This window comes from Heterocephalus glaber, unplaced genomic scaffold (assembly GCF_053883595.1).
Source record: "Heterocephalus glaber isolate CG9 unplaced genomic scaffold, H.glaber_assembly_v1.0 deba00000546, whole genome shotgun sequence".
Lineage (NCBI taxonomy): Eukaryota > Metazoa > Chordata > Mammalia > Rodentia > Bathyergidae > Heterocephalus > Heterocephalus glaber.
Genome location: NW_028258147.1, coordinates 33,854,968 through 33,881,126, shown reverse-complemented (window position 1 = coordinate 33,881,126; position 26,159 = coordinate 33,854,968). Strand labels below are relative to the sequence as shown.

Genomic DNA, 26,159 nt, shown 5'->3' with positions numbered 1-26,159 from the left:
CAAAAGGATTTGAAGCAAAATCAGCAAAGAGAAACACATGGAGTAAGGCACAGAAGAAAACAGGCACAAACTTCCAAGCATCTTACTATGAAGTCACCGAAAGTGTGCTCAATTTCTCCATTGAATTCTTATAATGCATATGAAATGCCATCTACCAAAGAAGTAACTCAGTGCCTGGGGTCTTTTATTGAAGGGTGGTCATATAGACACCTTTGTAGCATGTAGCAAAATTCCAGATTCCCAGAAGAAATGGAGGTATTTAGCATGTACCAAATTGTGCGGTGTAGCAGCACTGAATCATTGCAATCAGGGAGAGATGGGAAATCTCCTGAAATCCAAGTTCCTACACACCAGCAGTAGCCTTGTAAGCTGATCTTCCTAAGGTTAGCTCTCTCAAGGATAACTGTTAACAATTTTGCAACATGGTGGAATGCCCTCCAACACATAGGCTGAAATTAGTAGTGAATAAACTTAATTTATCCTGATAAATTTATTTAGGACAATGAATAAGAAAAAGTAGTTTTATGTTTTAGATTTCTTCCCTTAACATTAAGTTGAAAAGTACCTTACAAAGGACAATAGCAAAGCTAGAAAGAATTGTTGACTTTAAAGCAGTGGATGGTGGGTGGTGAAATGAGATCTTTTCCAATGAAGATATCTAAACAATTTCTTATTGTAGTAACTCTGTATTTGTTCTTTGTAGTTGGTTGAGAAAGAGAATCGCTCTTTTATTTTGTAAACTTGTACTAATTTGGCATATACATAATAATTAGAGAAAAATTTCCAATTAAAATTCACTTTAAAAAAACTTCAAGCATTTAATGTTGCTTAAAACATTAAAATTAATGATTGCTTCTCAAAAACAATATTTCACTACAGATGTCTGTTTCCATACATACTATGAATGTTTTATTTTTTAATTGAATGTATAATTAACTTTAGGGAAAGGCTAGAGGTTTGCCTTTTGAAGCATAAGTAATTTTTCTTTGTCCAAAATGTATCAACTTTGAGACCTTGACTTCCCTAATTCCAAAATAAATTCTTCCAATTTAACATTTTCACTTATGTTTTTGAAATAGGGACAGTATAGTATTCAAAGGAATGCTAGAATAGGAATGCTGAATAGTCAGAGAGGCCAAAGCTGCTGAAATTAAACTATTCACAGACACTATCATAGCACTAGAGCCTGAAATGTTTATTTTGCAGTCATATAAAATTCTGAATTCAAAGTTTGAAAAGTAGTTGATGAGGGAGTTCAACTGTAACACGTGCTATTTCAAGTAGGTTGAATAAAGCCTAAGAAAAATTTCAGCTCTCTGAAAATTTTACTTATGGAAAGAGCTGTGATCATTACAGGTAATTATGTTTCAACAGGAAATAGAAAAGAGTGTTGTTTCTTACAGTAGTTGTATCCCAGATTTTTGCAGTTTTCCACTTATAGACCTTATGCTAGCTATTTTCAGTATTCATTTGCCAGTTTGGCAAAAAACAGCAGTGAGCTGCTGGCTTTTGCAGCTACAGTGTTTTCATTTCTTCCTTTTCTAACTGCAACATCCTTTACTGTATAGTAAAAGCTATGTATACTAAAAGGTGTCCAGAAGAAGCCAGAATACATTGGATTATCTCTTCGTGCTTTCTGAGAAACTTCAGGCAATTAAACTCATCAATTGCTTTATTACTAGTGTAATGCTTTTGTGTTTATGTAGCCATTTTATTTTGAATGCTTCCATATTAAGATGTTGGAATGACAGCAAAGTAAATTTTAATTCTGGACTGCATACTACATGGAAGTTACTTTTGTTGTTAAAAGATATTCTCAGCTCAGATCATTTTCACCATACACACTAAAAAATTTTTCTGTAGACTATTAGTTTTCAGGACCTTATATGAAGCCACAGTTGACATTAACTTGTGCAGGATGGCAAGCTAAACCTCAAATCTCTTAAACCTTTATTTTTAGCAGCATTTTAGACTAAGAACTCTTTACTCACTGTCAAAGGCTTGTGTATGTGTGCATGCATGCATAGACTTTGTGTGTGTGTATGTGTTGTATTGTCATAGTGCAAGATCTGTCTCCTACTCTTAGCTTTGTACTTCCCAATTCTATGTCCCTTTTACTATTTGTCAGTACAATTACATAGGAGAGACTTGTTAATACTGCCAGTTACCTAGAAAAATAATGAAAATGGAATTAACTTTTGTTCAGAATATAGTTGGGAAAACATGTAGATTTTAATTTGCCAGACATCCCAATAAATGACTACCAATTATATATCATTATATAGCATTCTTGATATAAAAGTAGAGATGATGACATTTTCCTTAAGGTTTTAAGAAGAGTAATGAGTTCTTTGAAGGCAGTAACTGACTTTTTGCCAATTGCATGCAAATTGTGGTAAAAGAAGAGAGAAAAGTTTTGAGTGCCAGTGCCTACCCTGTGCCAGAAACTGTAGTAAGTACTTTGCCCACATAGTCATGAAAATTGTGAAAACTAGTGTTCTTCTCCCAATTTTATCATGAGGAAATCGAGATACAAAGAAGTAATTTATGATAGAATTAGGAAATAGATATGAGGCACCAGATATTTTTAATAAAGGATTTTACTCACAATTTCATGGCCAAATTCAGCATAGACTTTTTAAAGTATTTAGTATATAAAAGTCATTTACTTCCAATATACCATGAATATTAAGAACTTTTAAGGTTGAATCTGGGAATACACCTGGAAAGATTTAGATGTAGTCCTTTCTAGTCTTATAATTTTATGAATCAATAATTATTTTGTGCTGTAAACAGTGTTCACGTAGAGAAGTTTAAGGTATGTCTTACATAGATAAATACAGTTTTAAGTAGAGATTATATTGTATCAATTATTTCATATAAATTATGGGATTTTATATATATTATCAAATTTAATCTTTAAAATGTACAGGTGCAAATTCCCTACAATGAGTGTTATCATTATATATGCCTAAAATGTACCAATAAATGTTTTTATAAAAAAACAAAATGGCCTTCTGAAGTGAATATTATTTTCTAGGTGAAAAAATCTAAGGTTGACCTGAACTTGTCAATTTTATTGTTTTAGTTTTTCTTTTGTGGTTTGTTTGGTTTTTTTTGAGTTAGTCTTGCTTTGTAGTTCAGACTGGCCTTGATCATACTGTACTTGGTAGCCTGAGAGATTGTAGCAGTTCTCCTGCCTTAGCCTCCCAGGTGCTGGGATTACAGATGTGAGCCACCATGCCCAGCAGACTTGTCAGTTTTAGCCTAGCTCTGTTTGAAATTGAGTTGAGAAAGTTAAAGCTGAAGCCAAGCTTTTAGTATAGGAATTTGAGGTTTCAGCCTTAGCTATACCTCTGCATATTCCCTTAGGCAGATCTTCAGCCTCAAGTAAACTAATTGTTCTCCAAAATGCTTTTATACAGGCACAGTTATATGCTTCCTAAGAGTTTGCTTTTACCTTTCACCTGTAGGAAGCCTAAAGATTTTGTAAAAGGTAACTCCTGATGACTACCACTTTCCTTTCATCTACATACTTAGTCAAATCCTAAACCCCAGTATCACTAATGCTGACTATGCGGCCTAGGGGAAGCAGGAAAAGCCAAAACATAACCTTTTTCTTTGTTTTCCTCCAAATGAAATGTTTTAATGTTGGACCTGAATACTAGGATGTGTACTTTTTAGTAGAAAGGGAACAGATCAAATTCAGGTAGCTGTTTTTTAACCTTTTTTCCTTTCTTCTTCCTTTGTCTCTTCTTACTGTCAGAGAAATCTAGTCCAAATGAGCCAGTGGACATCTATATATAGCATAGCTTAATACCCTACGTTAAGAAATTACAAAGAGGTTAGAGGTTTAGTACCAAAAATAGTAGTAAAGAGCATTGATTTTTTTTTTCTTGGAGTAGCCTTCATTTTCCAGTGGACAACTTGTCCTACCTACAAGGATTTATGAATTCAGATAATTGTCCTTTTTGATTCCAATTGTTATTTCATTTTATCATATGATCAGTAGCCCATTTTGTTGTGTTTCTGTACTGTTTCTTTCTTTCTTTTTTTTTTTGGTACCGGAGATCAAAGTCGGGACCTTGTACTTGCGAGGCAGGTGCTGGAACCACTGAGCTAAATCCCCAGTCCAAACGGTTCTTTTTTTTTTTTGGTACTGAGGATAGAACTTGGGACCTTGCGCTTAACGACTGTTTCTAAGTAAATACTGTTTAAGATATAACCAGATTCCAGATACTTCTCAACATCTCAAATCAGTGTCTTGGGCCGGGGATTTAGCTCAGTGGTTTCGTTGCCTGCTCCGCAAGCGCAAGGACCTGAGTTCGATCCCCGGTGCCAAAAAAAAAATGTTGTATCAAATCAGTGTCTTGATTTAAGACACTATCCTCTGTTGCCTGAATTACCTTAGTAACCTCCAGATTGGTCTTCCTGTTTCTATCCATGCCTTTTTACAGTCTGTTCCTAACATAGGACCTGTAAAATTAAAAAAAAAATTTTAAGTTATTTGAAATGCGGAGACAAGTTGCAGAGATAGTAGAGAGAGTTCCTGTCTACCTTTCACTTAGTTTTCCTTAATGTTAACATCTTGCACAACCATAGTTCACTTATCAAAAGTAAAAAATTAGCATTGGTACAAAGCTGTTAACTATAGTTGACTGTATCTGTGGGTTCTGTAGCTGTGGTTTCAATCAACCATAGATCAAAAATACTTGAAAAAATTGCTCTGTACTGAATATGTATAGACTTTATAGTTAGTATAAAAACTATTTATATAATATTTACATTGTATTAGGTATTAGAGGTAATCTAGAAATGATTTAAAGAAAAGTTTATAGGAGAATGGGTAGGTTATAATGCAAATAATGCGCCATTTTATAGAAGGGATTTGAGCACCAGTGGATTTTGGTATCCATAGAGGGTTCTGGAGCCAATCCTCTGGTGATACTGGGGAACAGCTATAAATACTTTATTTAGATTTTACTAGTTTTCAATTTTTTTGTTTCCGAGATAGTCTCACTATGTAGTCCAGGCTGGTCTTGAACACCCAATGTAGTACAAGCTGGCCTTGAACTTTTGAAGATCTTTCTGCCTTAGCATCCTGAGTGGTGAGATTACAGGCATGTGCCACCAGGCCTGGCTTTTTTCTATTTTAGAATCAAATTTAGGATCTCACACAGCATTTAGTTGTCGTGTCTTAGACTCCACTAACCTGTGAACTTCTATAGTCTTTTCTTGTCTTTCATCATCTTAGCACTTTTGAAGAGTTACTGCCTATTTATTTTGCAGAATATCTCTCAATTTGAGTTCTCAAATATTTCCTCAATTTAGATTGATGATATACATTTTTTACACAAGAATGCTACAAAACTTCGGTGCCTTTTTTAGTGCATCTAATCAGGTTACTTGATATCAGTGTGTTGCAGGTGTAAGTTGGTATCTCCAAGGTTTTTTCACTATAAAACTACAACGTTTCACTTTATAATATCATGCTGGGGGAGATTGGAGAATATGTAAATATCCTGTTTATCTTCCCACTTCTGGCCACTAATTTTTAAATCCATTCAAGAAGGCAAGAAAAAGAAATAGGATGCAGTCAGTGGGGGTGGGGATTTAGCTCAGTGGTTCTGCCGCATGCGTCACAAGTGCAACCGAGTTTGATTCTTGGTACCAAAAAAAAAAGAAATAAGGATGCAGACTTAAAAGGAATAACTAAAACTCTCTATGTATAGATGACGTGAATTTACTTTCAATCACAAAAAAAATCTAGGTTTTTTTAACTTCTAGAACTAATAAGTGCATTTAGCAGATTAGCAAAACAAGGTGAATATACAAATTCAATTATATATCTGTATACGTTAGAAATGAACACTTAAAATTGTATTTTTAAGTACCATTTGTAATAGCATCCCCAAAAGAAAGAGTATATAAAATCAATACAGTATTTCTGTATGTAATATTACATATTAAATGGAAAACATGTCACATAAGAGTTTTGATCAGAGTGAATAATCAACTTTGGGCAATAATAAATGTGGCCATAAAAGTAAAAAGATACATCTGGCAAATTTCTTGGTGAGATTTGTGAGGCTAATCTGAGGGGAATGGAACTATGACTTTTAAATGATGTATTTCCTGGTGACTTTCAGGCTTATTGAACTCGTTTTTTTTGGTACTGGGGATCGAACTTGGGACCTTGCACTAGTGAGGCAGGTGAAGGAACCACTGAGCTAAATCCCCAGCCCTTGAACATATTTTTTTTAAATGAAGCAGATTTGAAAATAACTGCAAGCCACAGAAAAGCTTCTAGGTGCCATTATACTTTTTGTTGTTGTTGTTGTTGTTAAATTCCTTTATTGGTACATTGTAGGTATACAACACAATTACATTTCTCATTGAGAATTGTACCTTTACATAATGCGTCTTGCTTCTTATTTTGTCCCCTTTCCTAGCCCTCCCTTCACCCCCTTCACCCTTCCCTATTTACAGAGACTTTATTTCCATTTTTTCCATTTCTCATCATTTTTCCTTTCCCTTCTTTCCTTTCCCCTGCCCCCTCACTACCCCTACCCCTTTGGACCTTTTCTTCCTATTTTGCATTATTGATTATTCATTGTAATCATTGGTACATTTTAGGTATACAGTATAATGACATTCATCATTGGAAATTTGCACCTTTACATAATCTCTCTTGGTTCTTATTTTTCACCCCTGCCCAGCCCTCCCTTCAACCCCTCCATTCCTATTTACAAAGATTTTGTTCCTATTTTTCCATTTTCTCATATTAATCCCATTCCCTTCTATCCTTTCCCCTAGCCCTCCCACTTCCTTCCCCTTTGCCCCTTTTCTTCCTATTTCACATTACCTATTATACATTTTAGTCCTTATTTACACTTTCAGTTTCTCACACCAGAGAAACTATTTGGTATTTATACATGTCAACTGGAGACTGGATAAAGAAAATGTGGGTTTTTTATAAAATGGAGTACTACTCAGCCATAAAAAATGAGAAATTAGAGACATTTATAGCTAAGTGGATGCACATTGAGGCGATACTCTTAAGCCATTATACTTTTTAATGTAACAGTAATATTTAATGAACATTTAGAGTGTTATTGATTTTTTTCAAAGTATCTTGTTACTCTAAATAAGTACCTCAAGGTACATTGCTTTCTTTTTTTTTTACATCTTAGATATGAATTATTTTTCTTACAGAAAATTTCACTAATGTAATACTATAAATAAAATGTTATTTATTAATCTAATCCAGAATTCTGAAAGTACTTATAATTTGAGCTGTATTCTGTCAGAGAAGATAAGACCAAAATAACTGAAAATTTCTAAATTCTTAGGTAAGACCTTTCAAAATACACATGATAGGGCCAGGGATGTAGCTCAGTGGCACATGCCTGCCTGGCAAGCACAAGGTCCTCAGTTCAATCCCCAGGACCAGAAGGAACAAAACAGAACAGAACCAAATGCACATGATATCCTGTATATTTGTATAGGTAAAAATATGTGGTAAACTAAATTGAGTTCATATTAAGAATAATAAACACGTAAGCGCTTAGAGCTGTACCTCAAAACAAATTTCACTGAGAATAAACACATGACTCCTAGATTCTGTGAAAAAAAAAAAAATTAAATTCAGGCTGTCCCTTAAAAACAACAACCCATATCAGTAGTATATTGTAATAAATACAGAGTAGAGGAAGGAAAGATTGGCTCTTCTAATTTATTTATTTATTTACTTATTTAGTACTGGGGATTGAACTCAGGACCTTGGTCTTGTGAGGCAGACGGCGGCACCACTGAGCTAAATCCCCAGCCCTGCTCTTCTAATTTAAGATGAGACAATAAAGTAGTACTTTAGGCTAAAAATTCAACAACGCTCTGAAGAATTAAATAAAAAATCTCAAAAATATGTAGTATGATCCAGTTAAGGAATATATATATATATATATATAATATAATATTGAAATATAATAAATATATAAATAATAAAAGGGTGGTTATTTATCAAAATGCTAACAGTGATTATCTTCCAGTGAATAGACTGGGCTTTTAAAATTCTTTTAGTTCTTTTTACTTACCTTTTCAAAATATTTTACTATGCATATGTAGGTGTAGATTTAAAATTAAAAATCAAGAACAAAGAATCCATAAAGGACTCATTAAGTATAGTTGTGGGCCAAAAATATACTGCTGTAATAAGTAGATAACACTTATCTCTAAATAGACTAGGCAGATGTCTTACTGTGACGTTTAACTGGAAGAATCCAAGAGCTTTTTATGCAGTGGTGTCTGCACGTTGTAATCACCCAAGGAGCTTATAAACCAATGCCTGAGTTCAACTCCTAGAAACTCTGATTTAATTTGTCTGGAATATAGCTTGGCTAATAGGACTCTTAAGTTCTCCCAGTTATGAGGATGTACAGCCAGGATTGAGAGCTGTTATTTTATAGGAAACTTAGAGAAACAACTCACTTGTTTTTCCATCCTTTAAATTGTATTTTGTTGAGATTGGTACTAGAGTTCTGTTGAACAGCATGGATATTCTAGTATTGAGTGTCCAGTCTACCACTGAATTAACTAGGTAATATGATAGACTGTTATTCTCTGCCTCTTAAATTTTCCTCCTTCCATTTTAGTGTGGGGGATTTAGCTCAGTGGCACTGCGCCTGCCTTGCAAGCACAAGGTCCATTTTAATTTTTACATTTTCATAATAGCTAATTTTTCCCTACTAGGGATTGAACCACGGGTTTCACACTGAATTGTATATCTAGTCCATTTTTTATTTTGAGATAGGGTCTCACTAAGTCTCTGAGTTGCCCTAGCTGAGTTCAAACTCAAGATCCTTCTGCCTTGGCCTCCCTAGAGCTGGGATTTTCGGCATGCACCACCATGGCCAGCTACAATAATTAGTTAATTTTCTAAAGCATGAATAATTAAGTCCCTGCCCTGTATAAAAGCCATTAATTATTGTTTTACATTAAATTGTAAGTTCTTATCTGGCCCAATCTATTTTCAGTTTAATCTCCTGTTCATTCAATGCTAGGAACCCTGAACTCCATACATACTCACCAGTTCTTGGATAGAGCATTTTTTTATACCTGCTTTTATTATCCAGTTCCTTGTCACTAGTTTTGATCATTGTGTTAGCTTCTGTTACTGTGCCAAAATAGTAGATAATTAAATTAAAAAGAACTAAGTTTATTTTAGCTCATAGTTTCAAAAGTTTCAGTTCATGTTCTTTTGTTCCTGTTGTTTTGGGCCTGTGGTGGCACAGTACATCATGGTGGGAGTGCGTGGCTAAGCAGGCATGTGCGCCTCATGCCTGTGAGGAAGCAAAAAGACTGAGGAGGGGGACTGTGGATGCCATGTCCTCTTTAAGGGTGTGCCCAGTGACCTAATGCCTCCCACTAGGCCCCACATCTTAAAAATTTTCGCCCTCTTGTTACCTTTGATACCTTGTGTATAACCATGTCGTTTTTGCTCTGCCATGCCTGTTTTTCATCCCTGCCTTGGAGTTGGCTGATTATGGACTGAAACCTCTATGAACTCTAAGCCAAATAAGCCCCTTCCCCTTTAACTTTGGGTGTCTGGTATTTTGTCTCAGCAATGCGAGAAAAGTAACTAACAGAAATTTGGTACCAGGAAAGTGGAGTCATTGCTGTGACAGTACCTGGCCATGTGGCTCAAAAGCCTTTGGAACTGGCTTGTGGAAAAGGGAAGAGTTAGGAAAGATTCGGAGATTTGGGCTACAGAATCAGCACTGGAACGCGTTAAGACTGTTTTGTATTGGAGATTCTGGTCAGAGGTCAGAAGACCAAAAGCCTGGTAGAAACCAGGGTCAGGATCAGGAGGTTTCTGCTGGGAAGGACTGCATTTGCTGCTGGACTCCAGAAGATGTTTGTTCTGACTTGACAGAAAGTTTGTCTGAATTTTGCTCATGTTCAGAGACTGCTAGAAGATTCAGCGCTACCAGCTGAAGAAGTAGGGCTACAATGCCTTAGGCTGTTCTGTGTGGGAGATTCTGGTCAGAGATCAGAAAACCAGAAAGTTTATAAAGACCTGGCTGGGAAGGTTTCTGCTAGAAAGAAGGACTGTATTGGCTGTTGGACTCCAGATGATGTGTGTTATAGCTTGGCAGAAAGTTTGTCTGCATTTTGTTTATGTCCAGAAACTTTGCCTGAGACTGAGATTAAGGGTGGTGAACTAATTAATCTTGCAGAAGAAATTTCAAGGCAGTCGAATGTTGAAGCAGTGGCATGGCTACTGCTGGGGCCTTTTAGCCAGATCTGTGTGGAGAATCAAGAGCAAAGAGACCAGCAGAATGATTTAAAACATTTTGAGTTGGATCAGAAAGGAAGCTGTAGTAAGGCTGTGGACTGCAGAGATAGAGCAGAGCAGATCTTGATTATTGAGAAGGAACAGGAAAACAGAAAAAGTGGTTTCAGAGCATCACAGGAAGCAGTAGGACTCTATTCTTTGCAGACTCAGATTTATAAAGGTAAAGGAACTTACTTTGAGAAATAAGCCCCAGAAAACCAGGTTCCAAAATGGCGACAGCCACACCATGTTCCGGAATGGTGGCAGCCTAGGGAAGGTGTTCCAAAATGGCAGCCTAGGGAAGCCGTTCCAAAATGGCAGCAGCCTAGAGAATTTGTTCCTTGGGATTTGGTTCAAAGTGCTCAGCAATCCAGGCACTCGACCCCTATAGCCAAGAGAGAAGGAAGACTGGCTACTCCTGCTCCAGCTGGCAGCAGACCTTGGCATCATCCATGTGGTGCTGGCTTTAGGCACATGCAGAATGCAAGAGTTGTGGAGTCAGCAAGGCTTCCACCCAGAAGAAGGCCTGGGAGGCTAGGCAGTGTGGCCCTGATAGGGCAATGTGTGAAGCTGTAAGTGTGAAGCCAAAGGTGCACTGGAGACCCCAAAGGTTTGGAGAAGCCAGGAGCATGGCTCACCCGAGGAAAGCTGCAAGGGGGAACCGGAGCCAGCCTAAGAGAGAAGCCATGGGAGCTACAACCACCAGAAATGGCACAGGGGTGGAGCCACCCAAGCCCTTTGGAATTCACAACTTCCCACAGATTGCTGGCGATGCTGGAAATGGAACTGTGGGATTTAATGTTTGCCCTACTGGGTTTTGGGCTTTGGTCCCTTTCCATTGTATCCTCCTGTTTGTACCTTTTGGAATGGTGATGTCTATCTTGTGCCATTGAATGTTGGAAGAGTTTGACTTTCTTTTCATTTGTACAGGGCTTGCAGCTAAGAGTTTGCCTTAAATCTCAGAGGAGACTTTGGACTTGGACTTTTCAGCAGTGCTGAAACTGTTAGGACTTTGGCAACTTTTAGAGATGGACTAAAGGCCTTTTGTGTGTAGGAATGTACATGCGTCTTTGTGGGGGCAGGGGCAGAATGTTATGGTTTGGGTCTAGATGTCCCCCCAAAGCCTCATGTGGTCATAGGATTGACTGAGAGTATGTGAAGCTGGAATTGATTCATGATGTGATGCTGGTTCAAGGGCACTAGGATTAAGGGTGTGAGTGCTTCCTGCCCTAAGTAGTATGAATAAGATAAAAGGGGCAGGGAGACACCAGAAATTCCCTCTTGTTACCTTTGCTGCCTTGTGTGTACCATGTTGTTTCTGCTCTGCCGTGCCTGTTTTTCATTCCTGCCTTGGAGTTGGCTGATTATGGACTGAAACCCCTATGAACTGTAAGCCAAATAAACCCCTCTTGGGGAAAAAAAAAAATTTTTTTTTTACCACCTCACACTAGAGCCACAGGCTGGGCACTAGTCCTTAAAACACATAAGTCTTTAGGGAATATTCAAACTATAACTCATAAATCAACAGGTTTAGAAACAACACTTAATGGAATAGAACAAAACTAGCATTTATTGAACAAATTAACCAAGGACTGACTATACTAGCTACTTTAATGTAAAGTTGCCCTTACAATCCTTATAGGTGTTCTGAGAAATAGTCATTTTCCTCACTGTACAGATGGAAACTTGAGGATTTTAGAGGATGAATAGCTTCCTTAAAATTACAGTTAGTATAGGCAAATACAGTATTTCAAATTTCAAGTTCCATGTTTGTTTTAACCTTCACCACCCACCTCTCATTGCCTCAGTAGTACCTGCATATATTATCTTTATCATAACTTCTTTCACTTCCCCCCCCATTAACTTTATTGGTACATTTTAGGTATACAATACAGTTACATTCATCATTGGGATCTTGTACCATTACGTGAGTCTCTTGGTTCTTATTTTTTTTCCCCTTCCCTTGCCCTCCCTTCACCCCCTCCAACCCTCCCTGTTTGCAAAGACCTTGTTTCCATTTTTTTCCTCTTCTCATATTTTCCTTTCCTTTTTTTCCCTTCCCCTACCCCTCCCAATTCCCCTGCTCTTTTAGACCTTTTCTTCCTGTTACACAATATTAGTTATACAATTTTTAATTTACAATATTAAGATCTAGGAGACATTACCACAGATTTTACAGAATTTAAAAGGATATAGAAAGCATATTACAAAAATATTTTTTGAAATAAATTTGACAACTTCTAAGAAGTAACTTGGAAGACAAATTAATGAAACTAACTCTGGAGAAAATATAAAATTGGAATAGCACCTATTAAATAAAGTATATTCCTAGCTTGAAAACCTACCTATATGACAACAGCAGGCTCATAAACATTTTAACTGGTAAATTATATTAAACAATTAAAGCAGAAAAAAGAAGGAACACTTCTCCCCTCATTTTAGGAACTCAACATTGTGCTAATCCTAAAACTGGATAAAGATAATAGAAAAAAGTATGAACATAGAAATTTGTTCAACAAAACAATTAGAAGTCAGATCTGGCAGGATGTAGAAAGTGGTTTTGTTACAGGGATGGCAGTGTTGGTTCAGCATGGGAAGATCCACCCCCAAAAGTCATCATTTTAGCAGAGGAAAGGAGAAAGCCATATGATCCTGTCACTAGTTGGAGAAAGAGTATTGGACTAAATTCTATAGCTGTCCATGGTAAAAGCTATCAGGAGACTAGGAGTAGAACAGAACCTTCTCAACAGATCAAAGACGTACTCCATACTTCCAACAAAAACTCCTTCTATGAATGGAGACGATACAATGCTTTCTCCCTAAAGTGGGGAACAAGGGCATATATGCCTACTCTTCATCTGTCCATTAGACTTTGAAACATAGATCTAAACCAAAATAGCCTGGCAATAAAATGACACAACTAGGATAGGATTGGCACGGCAGAAGCAAAATCTTTATATGTAGATGAAATGATCATCTACAGAGAAAATACTAGAAATCTCTAGGAGCCCCTAGAACTTGTACTTGAATTTAGCAGGATTAGAAAACACAAGGTATATATAAAAATTCAGGTCTGTGTATACATGCTATAAATGAAGAACTGGATATTGAAATTTTAAAGTTACGTAGGAGTACAAAGGACCCAGAAAAGCCAAAAACAAAAACAAAAACAGTGTTGGAAGATGTTTAGCACCCAATTTTAAGACTTCTTCTAAAGCTACAGTAATCAAGGCAGTGTTGGTGTAAGGAAAGACATATAGATCATTGGAATAAAACAGAGAATCTAGAAATAGAACCACACATATATGGTCCACTGAGTTTTGAAAGATTATTTAACATTAGCATTTTATAGAATATAAACTCGGTTCAAGAGCCGAGGAAGAGATAGTGTCTTCAGCAAACGGCACTAGAACACCTGGTATCCGTATATAAAAAAATTAACCTCAACCCTTTTTTTCCATACATGAAAAAAACTTGAAGGAATCTATGAACCTAAATAAGAAAGCCTAAAAGTATAAAACTTTAAGAAGAAATTATAAGGGAAAATATTTATGAATTCAGGGTAGGCAAGAACTACCTAGGATACAAAAACCATGATGTATAAAAGAAAAAAAGTTGATGAGATTCCATCAAAATTTAGAACTTTAAATGACATCATTAAAATGAAAAGTAGTCCTTAAACAGACCATATTTACAATGCATGTAACCTATGAGCAGAATATATAAAGAATTCTTAGAGCTCATTAATAGACAACCCAATTAAAATGTAGACATAAGAAGATGATAAATAGCCAGTATAGCACAAGGAATGGTGTGCAACTCTAGAATCAGAAAAATACTAATCAGTACAATAATAAGATTGAATTATACACTCATTAGGGAGATGAAGTCAGAGGTTTTAAAAGCCTTGTCATGACTTTTTCTTTTTGTTGGATTCTCCCCCTTTGCGTTTAATTTGTCACACCCAATGGATTCATTCTGCTGGGTTTCCTGGGGTTGTGATCCTCGTTGTCTTTTCCTAGGGTATTGTCTAAAATTTTTTGGAGTGCCGGTTTGTTATTCATGAAGTCCCTGAGGTGCTCTTTATCATGAAAGCATCTTATTTCTCCATCAATTTTGAAAGATAGTTTTGCAGGGTACATCAATCTGGGTTGGAGGCTGTTTTCCTTTAGGGCTTGAAATACATCACTCCAAGCTCTTCTTGCCTTGAGGGTTTGCATTGAGAAGTCTGTTGTGATTCTGATGGGCTTTCCTTTGTATGTGATTTGTTTCTTTTCTCTCACTGCTTGTAGAATTTTATTCTTGAATTTCTGGAATCCTAACTATTATATGCCTATGTGTATTTTTTTTTTTTGATTAAGGCTAGCTGGAGTCCTATATGCCTCACTTATCTGTATGTCAAGTTCTTTCCCCCTCCTTGGGAAGTTTTCTGCCATCACTTCTGTGAAGAGTTTTTTTATGTCATCTGCACTCTCCTCTTTCTTCATTGACTCCAATCAGTCTTATGTTATTCTTCTTTGCATCGTGTAGCAGCTGCTGGATTGATTTCTCGTGTTCCCTTACAATTTTAAAGCAATTTTTCTCTTCCTCCTCACTAATTGCAATCTTATCTTCTATATGTGAAATTCTATCCTCACATTGGTTCATTCTGCTGCACAGACTTTCGATGGAGTTTTTAATCTCTTGGAAATCTGTTTGTATCTGTTTTATGGATTCCATTTGTTTCCTATGTTGGGATTCCATCATGTTCCTCAGATCCTCTATTTTTTTATCTGTGTCCTCTCTAGATTTATTAATCATGTCTTGCACCATGAGCAAAATCTTTGCTGTTATCTGAGTAATTATTTCTGATTTCATTTTTCCCAGATCCTCTTTTGTTGCCAGTTCAGAGAGTCCAGGTGGTTGAGTATCAGAGTGTTCCATCTCGTTTCCCTTTGGGGTTGCTGTAGGTGATCTGGAAGTCTGTTTTTGAGGCTTGTGTATGTGTCTTCTCATTTCCACGGGGGGAGGGGGGGGAGGGCAGGGTGCTTCTGGTGCCCACGCGGCTCACCTGTGCCCTAGGAGCTTGGGATGGCAGCAGGGGAGCTTCCTTCCGGGTGCTGGGACCGGCTGAGTTTCACTGTCCTAGGAGCCTGGGATGGAGGCGGGGGAGCTTCCTCGGGGTGCTGGGACTGGCTTACCTTCTTGGCCCTGGGAGCCTGGGATGGCAGCAGGGGAGCTTCCTTCCGCGTGCTGGAACCCGCTGGGCTTCTCTGCCCTAGGAGCCTGGGATGGCAGCGGGGGAGCTTCCTTCCGGGTGCTGGGACCGGCTGAGCTTCACTGCCCTAGGAGCCTGGGATGGAGGCGGGGGAGCTTCCTTCCGGTTTGCTGGGACTGGCTCACCTTCTTGGCCCTAGGAGCCTGGGATGGCAGCGGGGGAGCTTCCTCCGGGTGCTGGGACTGGCTTACCTTCTTGGCCCTAGGAGCCTGGGATGGCAGCAGGGGAGCTTCCTTCCGTGTGCTGGAACCCGCTGAGCTTCTCTGCCTTAGGAGCCTGGGATGGCAGCGGGGGAGCTTCCTTCCGGGTGCTGGGACTGGCCCTAGGAGCCTGGGATGGCAGCGGGAGAGCTTCCTCCGGGTGCTGGGACTGGCTCACCTTCTTGGCCCTAGGAGCCTGGGATGGCAGCAGGGGAGCTTCCTTCCCGGTGCTGGTACCAGCTCACCTTCTTGGCCCTAGGAGCCTGGGATGGCAGCAGGGGAGCTTCCTTCCGTGTACTGGAACTCGCTGAGCTTCACTGCCCTAGGAGCCTGGGAGGAGGCGGGGGAGCTTCCTTCCCGGTGCTGGTACCAGCTCACCTTCTTGGCCCTAGGAGCCTGGGATGGCAGCGGGGGAGCTTCCTTCCGGGTGCTGGGACCGGCTGAGCTTCACTGCCCTGGGAGCCTGGGATGGAGGCGGGGGAGCTTCCTTCCCGGTGCTGGTACCAGCTCACCTTCTTGGCCCTAGGAGCCTGGGATGGCAGCAGGGGAGCTTCCTTCCGTGTGCTGGAACTCGCTGAGCTTCACTGCCCTAGGAGCCTGGGATGGAGGCGGGGGAGCTTCCTTCCCGGTGCTGGTACCAGCTCACCTTCTTGGCCCTAGGAGCCTGGGATGGCAGCGGGGGAGCTTCCTTCCGGGTGCTGGGACCGGCTGAGCTTCACTGCCCTGGGAGCCTGGGATGGAGGCGGGGAGCTTCCTTCCGGGTGCTGGGACTGGCTGAGCTTCACTCCATAACTTCTTTTTCAAACATAGTATTCAAAAGCATTTGGTATTTTTAGCCTTGTTTTCAGTTCCCAGTAGTAGAGAAAATAAATTGATTTTAAAAGGCAGAATAATCACTTTCTCCTTTGTTCTATTTATAAAGTTTTATCAGTTTGCTGTGATTATCTGAGTATCAGTGAATTGTATATCCAATATATTTGCATTTTCTCTGATGTCCTTTTCAGTATTGAGTACTTTCATTTTTCTTTTACTGTAGTTTTAAGACCTATTCTCAGCTCTTACTTGAACAAAATTTCCTTTTTTTACTACCATACAAATTCACTAAGTATGATTTTTATATAATTTGATTAGAAATTTAAGTGTATTTAACTATGAAACTCAGTCAAGCAGGGTTAGTGAAGAGGAAAGTGAAAAGCTCATATATGTAAATAACTTCATAGTACAAAGTACAGCCTGTAAACCTTAACAGTCTTTGTGGGAAAATGTTACAGTTTAACTGAAGTTAATTTGGGCAGTGTTAAAAATTGGAGGTTTATTCAGCTAAGAAATGTGATAAGATGTAATATTTTTCCCTTACATTGTTTCCTTAGGATAGGCTTTGTAATTTCACTTTTACAATCTAATTTAAATAACTTCTTTCATTAGAATGTGAAACATGCTGCAGAAGTATTCAAGAAGTAGCTGAAGGAAAGAAAAAGGTGCCACTGCTTATCAGAAAAGAAAACAAAACATGGGAAATACAACTACCAAATTCCGAAAAGCACTCATCAATGGTGATGAAAACCTGGCTTGCCAAATATATGAAAACAATCCTCAGCTAAAAGAATCCCTTGATCCAAATACATCTTATGGGGAACCCTACCAGCACAATACTCCATTACACTATGCTGCTAGACATGGAATGAATAGAATATTAGGGTAAGTATTGTTATAAACCAGTTGCTAACAGGTTGGTGAAAGGAGAGGAAAACTGTGGTCTTTGAAAATATACTCAGACATATGTACATGTCATATGGTATTGTGGTGAGCTAAACTTTATAAAACTGAATATGCCCAAATTATTTGCTGTGATTTTCCTTATTGTACCCAAATTAGACCAAAATATTTAATAGTGAGGTTGGTTCACATGTTCTTTCTGCTATAAATACATTTTGAGCCGTGATGTATTTCATAGTGTGAATGAAATATAGTGTTTAATTTACCAAATACTAGTATGTAATTTATATTTCAATTGTAAAAAAAATACCCCCAAAATTGTAGGGAATGGTGCCAAAATTCTAAACTCTGCTAGCTATTGTAACTTGAAAAACAGGTGAATTTGCCTTGTCTATTTAAGATCAGGTTTAAGTTTCTGTTCTTTCAATGGGTCCAATTATTTAGAAAGTCTCTCTTTCTCCCTCTCTCTCTGTTTCTTTCTTTTTGCGGTGTTGGGGATTGAACCCTGGCCTTCACACTGAACGATATCCCCAGTCTTTTTACATTTTTATTTTGAGAGAGGGTCTTGCTAAGTTACTAAATGCTTAAGCTGGGTTTAACTTTGCTATCCTCCTGCCTCAGCTGCTTGTAGTGCTGGGCTTACAGGACTGTGCCAGCAATCCCAGCTGAAAAGATCTGACTAAAGGCAAAATGAACGGAACAAAGAATAGAACAGTAGTTCCAAAACAGATCTCACTTTTATAAACTTGCTTATATAGTTAGGAAAGTCTGCTGTTAGAAAAGAAACACTTCCTGACTTATACAATTAAATATAATACTTAAATCAGTATTGAAAGCTCTTTAGAACTTGACAAAGACCTTTCAAACTTTTTAATGTTTCTTCTGGGTACGTGTTATTGTTCAAATTAAGCTGTTCCTTTTGGAATCCCCAGAACATAATGTGCTGAGTATTCTGTTTGCCTTGTCCATGCTGTTGTCTGTGCCAGGAGTATCCTCTTCTCTCACTCTTTACACTTCTCTTTTTTTTTTCTAAATTTTGTACTTTAAGGTCCTGTACATGCTACATCTATCTTCTTAGGCTGTCATACCCATAAGAATCTCAGTTTTGGACCAGGGATTTAGCTCAGTGGTTCTGCTGCCTGCCTCATAAGTGCAAGGTCCCGAGTTCAATCCTCGGTACCAAAAAAAAAAAAACAAAGAACCTCAGGTTTTCAAAATGACTATAGCTCTTTGTTATCAGCATCACTTATACACTACCTCATTGTATTTTTTTTTGGTACTGGGGATCGAACTCGGGTCCTTGCGCTTTCGCAGCAGGCGGGGAAACCACTGAGCTACATCCCCAGCCCTACCTCACTGTATTTTACAATTTTAATATACCTTCTCTGCTTACCTGTATAATAACATCTTCAAGATTTGTTTTACTTCTAGCAGCTAGCATAGTATCTTAGGAAGAGTAAATAGAAGTCTTATAATACCATTATACAAGAAAATATCTTCATGAGCATTATTTGTGCATGTGAAAAGATTTCATAAATAATTTAGGTCATCTGGACCCATGACTTTATCAAGTATATTTTGACTTTTGTAGGTATTGCTGTTACCGAATTTTTGCATTTATTTTTAATTATCATTTATCTTTTTAGATACCAGTGGATAAATCATATTCAATTTAGCTTATTTGAAATTTTCTAGTTTTACACCCAAAACTGGGTACTTGTGTTAATGATACTGATGTATTGTGCTCATATAATAATGTAATATGACAATGGCAAATATCTACTGAGGGTTTTTTTTTTTTGGTACTGGAGATCGAACTCGAGACCTTGTGCTTGCGAGGCAGGCGGTGGAACCACTGAGCTAAATCCCTGGCCCATGGTTTATTATTTTCTAATGCTTTATGTGTATTATCATCATTATAGTTCTATGAAGTGGTTTATTGTCTGCATCTTACAGGTGAGAAAACTAAAATATCATAAGGGTTAGTAACTTGTCAGAACTCTCATAGCTTGTGAGTGCCGAAGCTAGTTGCCCTGGTAGATGACTGCAGGCTTTGAGCTCTGAGACAGACTCTTGTCTGTACAGACAGATGAATTAATGTGTGGCAGCTGCCTCAGTTACTTATTAGCAAGGCAAATTACTTACTAGTCACTCTAAAATGGATATTCATCTCACAGAGCTTGTAGAATAATCAATTAACGTATGATGTATATAATAGGCTGCCTAACATTTAATACACTGTTAATGATCTTAATTATCTTTTCCATCTAAACCTTACATTCAAATCATCTTTGACTTACTCTTCTAGTTAACCAAACCTGGTAAGTTCACTGAATATTGTCTCTTGGTTTTATTTCTTTTCATTCCGATTCCCCTAAACTTAGTATGCCTTTTTTTAAAACTTAGTTCACTCTTGACACCTGACTGCTCCCAATAAAAATGTCTGGGCTGGGCTGGGGATTTAGCTCAGTGTTTCCGCCACCTGCCTCATAAGAGCAAGGTCCTGAGTTCAATCCCTGGTACAAAAAAAAAAAATGTCTGGGCTGTAATTTTTTTTTGTCAGTCTGTTCTTATAAACTCTTAAAATTTTATATACAGATTAATCATCAAAAAGCATAGCTTTTCATGTTTCTTACTGTCATGAGAAAGTTGTAACAATGCCCTATTGTCTGTATTATTTTGCTTAGCTTCCAAAACTTCTTATATCTGCCCATATTCTACCCATTGGCCTAATCTTTCATTACTTTCTAACATTATCTTGTCAGTCAGATTGTTTGACTTCCTGCTTTCCCCTCCTTTACTCTTCACATTGCTCCTGTTGTCCTTTGATTTTCAAATGTCTTCTTTCTTTGCTAATTGCCTATCCTTTAAGTCCTAACTTGGTTTCTACCTTATTTATGAATTCATTCTCATGCACTTAGACCTGTAGTACAGTTTCTATTCTCCAGAATTCCCACAACTTACACTTTAAACTATACTTTCATTATTAAACTCTTCTCTGTTAGATTGTAAATATCATAACACAGTACTAGACATTTAGTATTGTTCTCAGTAGATTAACTATTGGTTGATTAATCTGTTAAAGGTTGATTAATCTATTAAAGCATCCTAATATGACCTTTTATATTTTGTTTTTGAGTATTAGTAAAATTACAAAATTACTGATTTAGCCTCCTAATATTAAATACTCCAATAATACTTAATATCAAATCATATGATTAAAAGTTTGTTTAGAATAGCATGTAAAACGTATTTAAATGCCACATTTGTAGTATAACTTACTTTATAAATTGGAAAATATTATATCAGAAAATTATTTAGATCTAGCTGTCATGGTAAATGCTTGTAGTCCTAGCTACTCAGGAGACCGAGGTGGGAGATCACTTAAGTTCATGATTCAAGACCAGCCTGGGCAACATAGCAAGACCCTGTCTCAAAAGAAAGAAAGGAAGAAAAACAGGTGTTACTGAAAAAAATGTTCAACATTGCTGGCTGTTAGAGAAATCCCAATTAAATCACACTGAGATACCATCTTGCTCCATAAAGAATGGCTTTCATCAAGAAATCAACCAATAACAAATGCTGGTGAAGCTGTAGGGTGAAAAAAGAACACTTCTGCATTGTTTGTGGGAATATAAACTAGTACAGTCACTATGAAGATTCCTTAAAAAACTAAAAAAATTCTATTTGACCCAGCTATTCCCCTTCTAGGAACCTTCCCAAAAAAGTTAAAATCATCATATTACAGTGATACATGCATAATCATGTTTATAGCAGCACAATTTATAATAGCTAAATCTTGGAAACAGCCAATATACCCAACAGTACATGAATGGATAAGAATATGTGGTATTTATACATAGTGGAGTACTATTTTGCCATCAAGAAGGATAAACTTGAGGCATTTGAAGGTAAATGGATGCACCTTGAGAACGTAATGTTAAGTGAAACAAATCAGACACACAAGATTAAATATCAAGTGGTTTCTCTTACATGAGAAACACAAAATATAAATAAAGAACAAAGTAAAGGACAGAGATAATGGGAAGTAGGGAGATCGTTTTCAAATGGGAAGGAAAGGAGATAGAGAGATAAGAGAGGGAAGGAAAGGAAAAGGAATTTTAAAAAAGAATTGAAGCAGCCAGGGATTTAGCTCAGTGGTTTCGCTGCCTGCTGCGCAAGGGCAAGGACCCGAGTTCGATCCCTGGTTCAAAAAAAAAAAAAAACCTGAAGAAAAAAATTGAAATAGGATTTTCAAATGGGAAGATGAAGAAGACTTGGAGGGATCTCGGAAACATGGGAGAAGGGTGAAAAAAGAATTAAGGTATGTTAGGTACATGTACAGACTCCCCACAATAAATGTCATTATGTACTATAAGCATGTATTAATAAGAAAATTAAGTGAAAAGAAAAATGTCATCACTTTTATTTTTTTTCCTTAGATTCTTTATTGGTACATTTTAGGTATACAATACATTTAAATTTATCATTGGGTACTTGTACCTTTACATAATAAATCTTGGTTCGTATTTTTTCCCCATTTCCTGTCCTCCCTTTACCCCTCCACCGTTCCCTATTTACAAAGACTTTGTTTCCATTTTTTCATTTTCTCATATTAATTCCATTCCCTTCTTTCCTTTCCCCCTCCCCTCTCACTTCCCCTACACCTTTGGGCCTTTTCTTCCTATTTCAGATTATCAGTTATTCATTTTAATCATTATTTACACTTTCAGTTTCTCACATGAGAGAAGCTATTCTGTATTTACACGTGTATCCTGTTTATTTCACTTAAGAGTATGTCCTCAATATGCATCCATTTAGCTATAAATGTCTCTAGTTTCTTGTTCTTTATGGCTGAGTAGTACTCCATTTTATAAAAAACCCACATCTTCTTTATCCGGTTTCCAGTTGATGGGCACTTGGGCTGTTTCCAAGCTTTCGCTATTACAAACTGTGCTGCTATAAACATGGGTGCACATATATCACTGTGGTATGATACTTTTAATTCTAGGAATTAGAATAGGAATAGCTGGGTCAAATGGGACCTCTAGTCCTAGTTGTTTGAGGTATCTCCATACTGATTTCACAGTGGTTGCACCAGTCTGCACCACCACCAACAATGGAGAAGGGTTCCTTTGTCCCCACAACCCTGCCAGCATTTGTTATTGGTTGATTTCTTGATAGCAGCCATTCTTTCTGGGGTGAGCTGGAATCTCAGTATTGTTTTCATCTGCATCTCTCAAGTGATATTGAACATTTTTTCATATGTTTATTTGCTGCTTTTATTTATCTGAGAAATGTCTGTTCACTTCAGATGCCCATTTTTGAATTGGTTCTTTGAATTTGGGGGGGGAGTCTGATTTTTTTCAGTTCTTTATATATTCTAGATAGTAGTCCTTTGTCTGAGGTACAGCTGCTAAAAATTTTTTCCCACATTGTAGGTTGTCTCTTAGCTCTGTTGGTTTTTCTTGCAGTGCAGAAGCTTTTTAATAAGATGAGATCCCAGTTGTTGATTCTTTGTGCTAGTTCCTGTGCTACTGAGGTTTTGTTTATAAAGTCTTTTATTATGCCAGTGTCTTCAAGAGTTCTACCTAGGGCTAGGGATTTAGCTCAGTGGTTTTGCCACCCGCTGCGCAAGTGCAAGGACGGGAGTTAGATCTCCAGTACCAGAAAATAATAAAAAAAAAAGTTCTACCTAACTTATCTTCCAGCAAGTTTAGTGTTTCTGTTTCAATATTTAGTTCTTTAATCCACTTCGACTTTAGTTTACTTCATGGTGATAGATATGGGTCTAGTTTTAATCTTTGGCAGGTTGAAACCCAGTTTTTCCAGCACCATTAATTAAAGAAGCTATCTTTTCTCCAGTGAGGATGGTTGGCTTCTTTGTCAAAGATGAGGTAGCTGAGTATGTCTGGAGTTGTTTCTGGATCTTCTAATCTGTTCTATTGATCCTCAAGTCTGTTACTTTGCCAGTACAATGCTATTTTTATCACAGTAGCTTTGTAGTATAGTTTCAAGTTGGAGATTGTGATACCCCCAGCCATGTCTCTGTTGCCTAGAATTGCTTTTGCTGTTCTGGGTCTCTTCTAGTTTCAAATAAATTTTTGGATTGTTTTCTCTAGTTCTGTGAAATATATTGTTGGAATTTCAATGGGCATTGCATTAAATCTATATAGCAGTTTTGGCAGTATGGCCATTTTCACTATATTGGTTCTTCCTACCCAGGAGCAAGGGATGTCGTTCCATTTTCTCATATCCTCTTCGATCTCTTTCAGAGTGCTCTAGTTTTCAGTGTAGAGGTCTTTTGCTTCCTTTGTTAGATTGATTGTTTCCTTTGTTAGACTGTTAGGTTGATTCCTAGATATTTCAGTTTTTGGGGTGCATTTAATTTCTCACTCAGTGAGTCTGTTATTCGTGTACAAGAAGGCTGTTGTTTTTTGATTGTTGACCTTGTATCCAGCTATTGTACTAAATCTGTCAATTAAGTCTAGAAGTCTTTTGGCAGAGTTTTTTTGTGTCTTCTATGTAGAGTATCATATCATCAGCAAATAATGACAGTTTAACTTCTTCCTTTCCTGTCTTTACTCCTTTTATTTCTTTCTCTTGTCTAATTGCTGTGGCTAATGTTTCCACAACTATATTGAATAGAAGTGGTGATAGTGGACATCCTTATCTGGTTCCTGATTTTAGCCTGAAGGTTTTCAGTTTTTGACCATTTAGTATGATATTGGTTGTTGGTTTTTTGTAGATAGGCTTAATCAGGTTGAGATAAAGACCTTCTATTCCAATTTTCTGTAGGGTTTTTATCATGAATGGGTGTTGGAATTTGTCAGTGCTTTTTCTGCATCTATTAAGATGATCATATGGTTTTTGTCCTTAGCTCTGTTAATATATTGTATTAGATTTATTGATTTACCTATGTTGGACCATCCTTGTATCCCTGGGATAAATCCAACTTGGTCAGGGTGTATGACTTTCTTGATGACTCTCTGTATTCTGTTTGCCAGTATCTTGTTGAGGATTTTTACATCTATGTTCATTAGGGAGATTGGCCTGTAGTTCCCTTTTTGGGTTGAGTCTTTCCCTGGTTTTGGAATCAAAGTAACACTTGCTTCCATGAGTGAATTTGGAAGTATTGCTTTCCTTTTAATTTTATTGAAGAGTTTAAAGAATAATGGCGATAGGGCCGGGGATTTCACTTAGTGGTTCCGCACCTGCCTTGCAATGGGAAAGGCCTGAGTTTGATCCCCGGTACCAAAAGAAAAAAAAAAGACTAGTGGTGATAGTTCTTCTCTAAATGTCTTATAGAATTCAGCAGTGAAGCCATCAGGACCTGGGCTTTTCTTTGTTGGTAAATTTTAATTACATTTTCAGTTTTACTGATTGTTATTGGAGTGTTTAGAATTTTTATATCTTCTTCATTTAACTTTGGCAATTCATATGTATCTAGGAATCTGTCCGTTTCTTCTGTGTTTTCCATTTTATTAGAGTACAGGGTCTTGAAGTAGATATTGATCATCTGCTAGATTTCTGCCAGATCTGTTGTGACTTCACCTTTTTGGTTCTTACTTGCATGGATTTGAGCCTTTCCTTTTTTTGAGAAGGTTGGCTAAAGTTTTATCAATTTATTTATTCTTTCAAAAAACCAACTCTTTGATTCATTGATTTTTTGTATCATTCTCTTAGTCTTCATTGCATTGATTTCTGCTCTGATCTTTATATTTTCCTCCCTTGTATGAGCTTTGGGTTTGTCATGCTCTTCTTTTTCTAGCAGCTTGAGGTTCAGCATTATGTTGTTTATTTGAGCTCTCTCTGTTTTCCTAGTATAGGCATTCACTGCTATGAATTTACCTCGTAGAACTGCTTTCATTGTTTCCCATAGATTCCTGTGTGTTGTACTGGCATTGTCATTTACTTGTGGAAACTAATTTCTTCTTTAATTTCCTCTGTGACCCATTGGTTGTTTAGGAGGGTGTTATTAAATTTCCATGTGTTTGTGGGCGTTTTGCGGTTTCTTATGTTATTGATTTCCCATTTTATTGCACCATGGTCTGATAAAATACAGGGGGTAACTTCAATTCTTTCATTTACTCAAACATGCCCTTTGAGCGAGCATGTGATCTATTTTGGAGAATGACCCATGTGCAGCCGAAAAGAATGTATATTTTGATTTTCTGGGGTGGAACACTCTGTAGACATCTATTAAGTCCATTTGTTCAAAAGCTTCATTCAGTTGTAGAATTTCGTTGTTAATTTTTTGTCTAGAAGATCTGCCTGTTTGTGACAGTGGGGTATTGAGGTCCCCCACTACAATTGTATTAGTGCTTCTTTGGTTTTTCATGTCTATTAATATTTGTTTTGTATAGTTGGGGGCATTCGTATTTGATGCATATATATTTATAATTATCATCTCTTCCTTTTGGATTGTTCTCTTCACAAGGATGTAGTGACCATCTTTGACTCTCTTAACTAATTTTGGTTTGAAATCTACTTTGTCTGCAAATAAGATTGCTACCCCTGCTTTTTTCCAGGTTCCTGTCGCATGGAGAACTGTTTTCCATCCTTTTATTTTCAGTCTATGCATGTCTTTTTGAGTTAGGTGTGTTTCTTGTATATAGCATATTATTGGATTTTGCTTCTTAATCCATTCTGC

The 26,159-nt window shown here is 37.4% G+C and overlaps 1 protein-coding gene across 9 annotated transcripts in view; it reads left to right on the top strand.

The window, feature by feature from the left end:
* Ankib1 (ankyrin repeat and IBR domain containing 1) overlaps positions 1 to 26,159 on the top strand; it is a 190,556-nt gene that overhangs the window by 33,657 nt on the left and 130,740 nt on the right. For 8 of the 9 annotated variants that reach the window (XM_021242588.2, XM_004862370.4, XM_087204472.1 and 5 more), the window contains exon 2: positions 17,216 to 17,488. The exons of the other annotated variant lie outside the window; for it this stretch is intronic. In XM_021242588.2, the coding sequence (XP_021098247.2) occupies positions 17,301 to 17,488 (188 nt within the window). In that variant the 5' untranslated portion in view covers positions 17,216 to 17,300. The remainder of the gene's footprint in view (positions 1 to 17,215; positions 17,489 to 26,159) is intronic. 9 annotated transcript variants of the gene reach the window in all.